General features: G+C 54.4%; 1 protein-coding gene across 1 annotated transcript; it reads right to left on the bottom strand.

The window, feature by feature from the left end:
• Nucleotides 1-1,951: 1,951 nt before the first annotated feature.
• Nucleotides 1,952-8,449, bottom strand: PROCA1 (protein interacting with cyclin A1). Its single transcript, XM_034424519.3, has 4 exons — nt 7,772-8,449; nt 6,022-6,154; nt 3,964-4,098; nt 1,952-2,985 (listed from the first exon to the last, which is right to left on the bottom strand). The coding sequence occupies exons 1-4, from the start codon at nt 8,376-8,378 to the stop codon at nt 2,292-2,294; spliced, it is 1,569 nt and encodes a 522-aa protein (XP_034280410.3). The 5' UTR covers nt 8,379-8,449; the 3' UTR covers nt 1,952-2,291.
• Between the last annotated feature and the right edge of the window lie 1,419 nt (nt 8,450-9,868).

Genomic DNA, 9,868 nt, shown 5'->3' with positions numbered 1-9,868 from the left:
GTCTTCCTCTCTTCCTCCTCTTCCTCCCGGCTGTCAAGAGGAGGAGCTGAGATGCCATCCTGGCAGACTCGGCCTCCTCCAGCCAGCCGGGGTGTCTTGGGCACAGGAGGGGCTCTTCGGCTGCCTTTGCTTTGGTAGAGGCAGCCAGTGTTCTGGGGGAGCCAGGGGGGCTTCCTCGGGGAGACCAGCAGCCCCTTGGCCTTCAGGGGGTCAGAGCCGGGGGTCTTTGAGATCTTTGGAGACCCCCCCCCCCCTTGGAGGTTTCTGGGCTTTCTCGTCCCTCCTCGCAGGGGGGTCCAGTCCGAGGTGCTCCCTCTCCGCCCTCCGCTCAGCCATTTGGCCTGAATTGCCCACAAAGTCTCACCCTCACAGGGGTGCCAGAATCGAGCCCCCCGGCCGGATGCCGCCCTTGGGAGGCTCAGGGCTGGCCTGGAAATGTGCATGCAAGAAGGGAGAGGAAAGGAGAAAGGGAAAGAGGAAAGATAGAAAAAGAAGGGAAGAGGGGAAGGAAGGAAAGGAGAGATGAGTGAGGGAGGGTCTGAAGGAAGTCCTGCCTTAGCATTTGGCCACCACCACAGGTGCCCCCCCCCCCGTACACAGGTGATGTCAAGCCGGCCACGCCCACCTGGACCATGACTCCCACCCCCCTGATGTGGCCCTCAATGAAACTGTGTTTGAGCCCCCTGCCCTGGCATCTTTGCACAGGAGGCAGGGAGACGTGGCCGGCCGCTGTGTGCCATGCACCGGTCTGTCTGGGGAGCTGGTGGCAGGGGCCACGTTTCTCGGGGCCCCCAAGACAGATGTAGCCGGTGGCCAAGCAGATGGTGCTGCAGGAGGCGGGTGCAGGCTCTGCTCTCCTTGGCACTTGCAAAAAAGATGGGATGCCCTCCAGGGGGTCAGGGCCCCTCCCCTGCTGAAGGGGAAAGACCCCCCTTGACCCCAACACAAAGCAGCAGCAGGAAGGGGGTCCTTCATCCCGTGGGCCAGGCTCTTTTACCACCCTGGATTCCAGGTCCCTTCCGGGGGTCAGTCAAGCTGCCTCTTCTGCTGCTGTTACCCCCTGACTGAAGCCCCCCCACCCCTGGGAGGGCCATGGCCGTGCCCACCCTTCTGACTTGCCCAGATCCTGGAGGGCAAAGGCTAGGACCACCCCCTCCTGTGCCAGCAAGCTGGTCTCCGTACCCCACGTCCCACTGGAGGGAAGCATGGCTGGAGCTCTTGTTCGTTGCCCCTGAGCAAAGCAGGATGGAGAGAAAGGAGCCTGCATGGGGGGGGGGGGGGGGAAAGGCCGCTGACCCAGCTTTTCTGGGGCTCAGACCCCCAATGGGCAGAGACCTGGCCTGGCATTGGGCCTAGGAAGCAAAGGACGGAACTCAAGGTATTCCTGGCATCTCTTGCGTGGCCTGATTTCACAACCGGGGGAGCTTCTGGCCCTCCCCACGGTTCTCCTGAGGGTGTTGTGTCCCCCCACCCTCCTTTTTTTTTTTTTTTTTTAACTTCCAAGACTGAAGATGGTCTTTGCTAAAAAAAATAAAATAAAATCATCTCAGCCAGACTAGTCAGAGCCAGCAATGACCATCTGGGCAGATTGGTTTGAAAAACTGAAACCAGAACCCCACTTAGGGTGAAGGGGGCGGGGGAGGACCCTAAAAGATGGAGACTAGTGGGGGGGGGAGTCCCTTGGGCAACCTTGTCCCCCCATGAATTGGCTTTCTGGCATTAAAAGAGGCAGCTGCCTGAAAAGAAGGTGGGGGCAGACCCTGCCAAGCAACTCCCAGGCCTTCTGGGGCCCGTTGGGGGCCAGGTTGAGCCTTGAGCAGGCTGAGTAGCGGGGAGTGTCTGACCACCTGGCCCACTGGCCTCTTCAGGACGGACAGCTCCCCCACCCCACCCCACCCACCCCGGCAAAAGGGATTTTGCAAAAGAAGAGGCTGGACGGAGGGCACCAGTGCATAGTTAATCGGCTTTTATTCCTTCTCCATCGAGGCCAACCTAGCAGGTCTGGTCTTCTGCATCGGGCCTCCTGCTCAAGCAGGGGGTTGGACTAGAAGACCTCCGAGGTCCCTTCCAACTCTCTTGTCTACGGAGATTCCCCATCCTCTGGGTCTCACGGTCGTCCCAGAGGGGCTTTTTCCAAAAGAAAACCTTTGGACTTCCCTGAACTGAAGAAGCTTCTTGGATGAGAAGCGAAATGTTTTCAATGGGGAAAAAATCCTAAGAAAGTCCAGCTGCCTTTTGGAAAAAGCCCCTTTGGGACTCGAGTCTCTCATTTCTGTAATCCTGTCCGCATTTCAGCCCCACGTTTGGGTGGGGGGGCTTTGCTCCGCCTTTACGCTGCCGGCCACGGAGTGCTTCTGGTGCCTTGGCCCGCTTTCCTCTTCCTTCCGCAGCTTCCTCCTCCTCTTCCTCCTCCTCTTCCTCTTCCTCACCCCAGACGGGCCAGTGGTGGGGAGGCCCTTTTGCGGGACCGTCTGCGTGCTCTCAGGCAACCCAGCAGCATCCAGCTCGCTCCCTCCTCGGCCAGGCTCATCACTCAAGATGGCATTGAAGGAGTCCCCCTGTCCCATTTCGGCATCCCCCTTCCCCAGTTCCTGCCCAGCCAGCTGCTTCAGGGGGGCTCCCTCCCCAGCGGGGTGCTGGTGGGCGATGGGGGTGCCCGCCTTGCCCCAGGGGCCTTTTTTCTTCTGCTTCTTGGTCCCCTTCCCTTTCCGGCCTCGGCCTCCATCTTTCCCTTTGCCCTTCCGAAGCTTTGGGGGCAAGGGGCTCAGCCTGGCCTGGGTGGGCCGGCTATCGGCTGCCTGGCTCAGCGTCCTGGGGGTAGGAGGAGGAGGAGGAGAAGAGTTGGGGGACAGAGTGGTGGTGGTGGCGGTGGAAGAGGCCGGTTGCAGCCGGCGGGTCGCTGGGGCGTCGATCCGCTCTCCCCCATAGTCAAACATCACCGGGTCTTTCAGGACCGCCACGGCCATCCGGCTGTAGTTCTTGCACCTAGGAAGGAAAGAGGCGAGTGGGGTGGGGTCCTTTGCAGGGGGGGAGGGGGAGACAGGACACGGCAACTCTAGATTGCTGTAGAGCAGGGGTGTCCAACCTTTCAACTTTTAAGACTTGGGGACTTCAACTCCCAGAATTCCCCAGCCAGCTCTGTTCATAGTCAGCCCGTTGACTATGGAATTCTGGGAGTTGAAGTCCCCAAGAGCTGCTAAGGTTGGACGCTGCTCCTTTAAAGCCACTGATCCGATTTAAGTTCTTCTCACGTCCCGTCCATGGTTCCCTGCTGACTCACAGCACATCCATGCTGGGTCTGCGGCCCTGAAACAGGTAGTCCTCGACTTGCAACCATCTGCTTAGGGACCCAAGTTACAACGGCACTGAAAAAAGTGACTTAGCACTGCCTTTCACACTTAATGGCCGTCGTAGCATCCCCCCCCCAATAGTCATGTGATCAAATTCAGACGCTTGGCAGCTGCCTCATACTTGTAACCATTGCCATGTCCCGTGTGTGTGCGTGTGTACGTCATGTGATCCCCTTTTGCGACCTTCCAGCAACCAAAGTCAATGTGGAAGCCGGATTCACTTAATGCGACTCACTCAATGACTGCAGTGATTCACTTAACGACCTTGGCAAGAAGGGGCAAAACTCCCTTCACTTTCCGTAGCAAAGGAAAATTGGGGCTCAGTTGTGGTCGTAAGTCGAGGATCGCGTGGAGCCTTTCCACGCCCAACCCCTTTTAACAGAATAATCAAGTCGGAAGGGACCTTGGAGGTCATCCAGTCCAACCCCCACCCACCCCTGCTTCCAGGCAGGAAACCCGATAACATTTTAGAGAAAACGTCAGTGCTGGTTAGGGGCACAGAGCAGTGCTGCCACAGCCCCGCCAGGGTGGGGCATTGGCCAGGACCCTTCTGCAGAGGAGACCTGGAGTGGGGTGGGGGGAACGCTCGGCCAAGGGGGGGGACCCCACTCACCAGACATAGAGGTAAGACTCCACGCAGGATTCTTGGTAGACCAGCTCAAAACACGGCACCTGGATGACGTTGAAGAAGGCTTGTCCCACCACCCGGGAAGCGGTGTTGTTCACGGCACTCAAACAGTCTTTCAGCCTGGAAGAGGTTGGGGGGGGGAGACACACACGTTGGGGGTCTCGTCTTGGAACGGACTCTGCACCCAGCATGCACTGCTGTGCGATTCCCACGCTCCCGAGGCCTTCCGGTGAAAGCCTCCATTCAGATGACAGATTGGCAGGCGGGCTTCAGGCTGGGGGAGGGGTTGCATTTTTTTTTTATTTTTATTAGCCCAAAGTAGGCTGGCAAATTTGAGCATTTACACCAAGGGTGTGCCCCTTTAAGGCTTGTGGACTTCAACTCCCAGAATTCCGCAGCCAGCTAAGCTGGCTGCGGAATTCTGGGAGTTGAAGTCCACAGGCCTTAAAAAGTTGGATGCCCCTGGTTTTACACTTTGCAATTGCTGGCTCCTCCCTTGAAGCTGCCCATTGCAACAGAGCTGAGCGTAGATGGGCTTCGGAGTCACCTCATCTGCCCTTTGATTGGTGGCCTTGGGAGCCGGGCCAGGGCCTTCCCAGGCGTGCTATTCGGGGCTGGATCGGGGCCCGATGTACAAGGACTGCGTGTGACGTCTGCCTCAGCCTGATCCAGGCCAAGGAGCACAGCTGAAATCAGACATCCTCCCTTGACAGCCATTCGTGGCTTATTGTGCAAGCCCTGGATCTCAACTGCACACTGCAAGCAAAGAGGGATGATCGGCTTGGCCCCAAACCCACCCACTCCGAAAACCATCTTTGCAAACTGCAGAAGAGCCCCCACAGGGGGGAGGGAGGATGACTGGGGGGAAAGACTAATGGGATCCCAACCCTAGGATGAGCTCCCAAGACATCCTGAATCCTGCTTGAAGGTTGACCAGGTTTTCATGGGTCATGGGCTAAACCATGATTGGGCTGAAGGGGGCGGAAGCAGCCCACCACCCTCGGGGCTGAGAAAAGCTCCCTTTGCCCTGCTCGTAGCACTGGGTCAGAGAGTTTGCCTGGTCCAAAGCCAACTTCAAGGGCCCCCCATCCCTACCTCGCAGCCCCCACTGATCATGGCTGATCCCCCAAACGAACGGGATTTGAATCTGGCTATTAGGATGGGAGGCCACAAGGAGATCCCAGGAAAAGCCCCTCTGTGGGTGAAAGGGTGAGGTTTTTTGGTATGGTTGCCATGGTGATGGTGGGGATGCATCCAGGCATCTGCTGAACCAAGAGGAGGGGAGGGGAGAGGAAGAATGGAGAGGATTAAGGAGAGAAGAGATAATAGAAGAATAGAATTAAGAAGAAAATAGAGAGGAGAGGAGGAAAGAAGAGAATTAAGAGGAGAGAAGCAGGATTGAAAAGATAAGAGAAGAGAAAAGAAGACTAAAATATAATTAAAAAGAAAGAAGAAAATAGAATTGAGAAGATAAAATTGAGAATAGAATACAATGCAATAGAATAGAAATAGGAATTGAATAGAATACAAAATGGAAAATAGAATAGGAATAGAATTGTAATCGAGAATAGACTACAGAATAGAATAGAATAAGAATAGAATAGAATAGACTACAGAATAGAATAGAATAAGAATAGAATAGAATAGAATAGAATAGAATAGAATAGAATAGAATAGAATAGAATAGAATAGAATATAGAATATAGAATATAGAATATTCTATTCTATAGAATAAACAGAATATTGTACAATGTGATAAGATACTTCATTTGGCCAAGTGTGATTAGATACACAAGGAATTTGTCTCCGGTGCACAAGCTCTCAGTGTCCTTGCAAAGCAACAGAGGAAATTGTAACACTAAAAGCGAGCAACCAGTAGAAGGGGAAACTAAGAGGTAATAAAAGGACAAATATTAATATTAACAGACATGTTTTTGTGGCCTTTTTCATTGCTCAGGGGGGTGGGGGGTGGGAGGGGTTGCTGATTCCTTGGGGGAATCGGGTTCTCACCTGCCTGCCTGTTTTCCCCCCACCCTTCCTCACCTCCTGTCGCAATCACAGTGGCTGATGGTGTGCCAGCGCAGGTTCCGGTGCCCGTACTTGTAGGTGAAGGGATGGATGAGGTGCTGGCAATGGTCGTGTTCCCGGCAACACCTGTCCGTCTCCTGGTGCTCTCCTGCAAGAGGGGGGCAGGGGGGGAGTGGTTAGATGGGGGGGAGCAGCCCCCGGGACTTTCCCCCTCCTGCCCACAGTGCCCACCCCAGACAGCTCCGTTGTTGGCGGTAAAATTTCATTTATCAAAATGTAAAATACAAAAATAGAAAGAAAAATGAGGAGAAGAATAGGAGAAGGAGAAGAAGGAAAAAGTGCAGGCTAAGATAAGCATTGACTTCCGACTCCTTTTGGCACAAGAAGAAGTAATAAGATACAACTTTTAACTGTTTACTTTTGCATAATATATGCAGGCGGTCCTCGACTTACGACAGTTCACTTAATGACTGAAGTTACAATGGCACTGAAAAACGACCATTTTTCACACTTAACGACCATCGCACCATCCCCCGGGTCATGTGATTTACAGTCGGATATTTAGCAACTTTTGGGATGCGGTGGCTCAGTGGCTAAGATGCTGAGCTTGTCAATCGAAAGGTCAGCAGTTCGGCGGTTCGAATCCCTAGTGCCACGTAATGGGGATGAGCTCCCATGACTTGTCCCAGCTTCTGCCAACCTAGCAATTTAAAAGCAGGTAAAAAATGCAAGTAGAAAAATAGGGACCATCTTTGGTGGGAAGGAAACAGCGTTCTGGGCACTTTAGGGGTTGAGCATTGAGTCATGCCGGTCACATGACCACGGAGACGTCATCAGACAGCGCTGGCTCTTCGGCTTTGAAAAGGAGATGGGCACCGCCACCTAGAGTCAGGAACGACTAGCACATACGTGCCAGGGGAATCTTTACCTTTTTACTTGGCAACTGACTCATATTGATCCCCATTTGCGACCTTCTGACAAGCGAAGTCAAGGGGAAGCCGGATTCACTTTACAACCGTGTAACTCGCTTAACAACTGCGGCGATTCACTTAACAAACGTGGCAAGAAAAATTGTAAAATGGGGCAAAAGTCACTTAACAAATGACCCACTTAGCAGCATAAATTTCAGGGTCAATTGTGATCGTAAGTGGAGAACTCCCTGTCCTAGACATTTATGCAATAACCAAACTTACCTAAGCAGCAAAACCCAAAATCAAAGTTTATTTTTTTCCCCACTTCCGGCACAAAGTCCACAAGCGGTGGAAACAAAATTAATTTGAGTTTTTTTCTTAAATCAAAGCCGACAGTTTTGCCATCCCTGATAACTCCACCAACTCTGGCAGCCATTCGCCCCTTTGTGGGAATCAGAGAATCCTTCCAGTTTTTGGGCATAGAACATTTTCCACACTTAAAACATCCAAAAATTCCAACTTTTTTCTCAAGTTCCTCGTCCCCCCAGACGGCTCCCTTGTCATTAAGACCACCGGCTGGACTTTACAGTGCTGGGCGGGGAGGGCAGGGGGGAGAGTGGGGAGGATAGCCCCCAAAGCAGCCCCTCTGCCCACAGCTGGCACTGCGGTGTTTCCCCCCCTCCCCTTGAAAGCTGGTGTGCCCACCGCCTCATCTCAAAGCAGAGCTCTTCGCTCTGGCAACAACTTCCCAGGGTGCCTCCCTACGGAACTCCCCGCCACAAGACGCAGAACGAGACCAATCAAACGGACTCCCTTGCGGGCGCCCTCCGACGCGGCCCCGGACTCTCGCCTACCCAGCTGCTCGTAGTTCTCCGCGATGTTTCCGGCGCCGCACCAGAGGGTCCCCGGGTAGGTGAAGCCCCGCTTGGCGCGCCGACGACCCCCGGCCGAGCCGGCATCCCGCGCCCGTTCCAAGGCGGCCACGCCGCGCAGCGCCGAAGACTCCGGTCCGCTCTCCGCGCAGAGCCGCCCGTCGCTGCCCCGGCTGTCCCGCGAGCAGGGAGGCAGTCCGGCTCCGGCCACCGCCAGCAGCATCGCCGCCGCCACTGCCACCACTCCCAGGCCCATGGTGCGCGGCGACTGCTCCCTCCTGCCGTCCGCCGGGCGACCCTCCTTCAGCACCACCGCGCAGAGACAGCGCCCGCCGGCCCGCCGCCTTTTAAGCCCCGCCGCGCGGTGGCCTGATTCCAGGGGGGCGGGGGGAGGAGTAGCTGCCGCACCCCCTCCCGGGAGGGCTGTCCCGAAGCTGGGGGCTTGTTGGGCGGCCTTTCCATGGGGAGGGGGCGGCGACTTCCCCAAAGGCGGAAGGGCCAGGGAAAGACTTTCCAGGAAAGCTGGCTGTGCCAGTGGAGCCTCCAGGTGCAGCTGCAGTCTACCTGATACTTCCAGCCAGCAGCCCATGAATCAACTCAATACATTCCAATCGTTTCGGGGCTCCCAAAGGGGAGACCTTTCCTCCCACCGACCTGCCTGGCTATGGAGAGGTGGGCGCCCACCCCCCCACCCCCCTCAGGCACTCCGGGTCCATGTGGCTGCAGGCCAGGCTTAAAGCTGTCACAATGTTTGATCAAACCAGCGTCATATTCCTGGGGGGGGGGAGGATGCTTGGGCTTGGATCTGGCAAGGTCAGGTGTTGACAAGGTCCAGATCTGATAAGGACAGACAGCGGATCTTTTAAGTTCCCCTCTTCTCCTCTGAGCTGGCCTTCATCGTCACCCAGCCTGGCACAATCCCACTTTTATCGTTCTTTGCCTTATGATGGTTTTAGAGGCTCCAAGGCCTTTCCAGCCACTTGTAAACAACTTGTATAAGTTTTAAAGCTGTAAAAAACATTTTGAAAACTTTTGAAAACTTTTTAAACACTTGTTGAAAACTTTTAAAACAACTTGTATAAATTTTAAAGCTGTTAAAAACTTGTTGGAAACTTTTGAAAGCTTTTTGAAAACTTTCAAGAACTTTTTCAACAACTTTCAAAATCTTTTTCAACAACTTTTTAAAAAACGAATTCCCTTAGTTGGGCAACCAGAAAATTTTTCACTTGTTGCAAAGTTGGCACACACCCACCCAAAACATCCCTCCCTGTCTGAAACCTGGCCTCAAATAACCTCTTATGATGCTATAAAATTCAGTCAAGGAGTCAGAGAAAGGGAGGGGCATTTTCCCCTACCCCCCCTCCCTGGCCCCCCACCCAATAGATCCCCTTTCTCCCTTCCCCGAGAACCCCTTGGCATCCGCACCATGCGGAGAAGTGTTGGTAAGGCTGCTGCCCACTTTCCCTGCCTGACCGAGAGTTACCTCTCCCTCCCCCTCGCCCCCCCCATCCCATCCCTTGAATTCATGCCTGGCTTCCAAGGCGGTGGGCTGAGGCCGGTTGCCAGGGCAACCGCGATGGGGTGATCTCGCCAGGCCCATAGGACGCAGCCTCCGAGCAGTGGGATTTCTCCCCAAGGGAGGGGGGTCCTTTTCTTTGCCTGCGATGCTTTGTCCCGGGATGGGGCCTGTCCTCACCCCCCTCCCCCTCTTGCCCCAGAGACTGACAGCTGTCAGGGAAGATGGGGGACTTGGGCAAGAGAAATACCCGGCCATTACCTGCACAGGTTCTTGGGGTGGGGGTCAAAATGATACCCTGACAATGAAATGGCAGCCCTGCCTGGTTTTTCTGTGTACAGGTAGTCCTCGACTTACGACTACTATTGAGGCCAAAATTTCTGTCACTAAGCAAGATGTCTGTTAAGAGAGTTTTGCCTCATTTTACAACCTCGCTTACCTCCGTTGTTAAATGAATGCAGCTTCCCCCTTGACTTTGCTTGTCAGGAGGTCGCAAAAGGGGATCATGGGACGCTGTGACTGTCATAAATATGAGCCAGTGGCATCTGAATTTAAAAATTAAA

Source organism: Pantherophis guttatus, chromosome 1 (genome assembly GCF_059756535.1).
Source record: "Pantherophis guttatus breed Tessera chromosome 1, ASM5975653v1, whole genome shotgun sequence".
In the NCBI taxonomy this organism is placed as follows: Eukaryota; Metazoa; Chordata; class Lepidosauria; order Squamata; family Colubridae; genus Pantherophis; species Pantherophis guttatus.
Note: the sequence above shows the minus strand (reverse complement) of the source record. Positions and strands in the feature narration are given on the sequence as shown.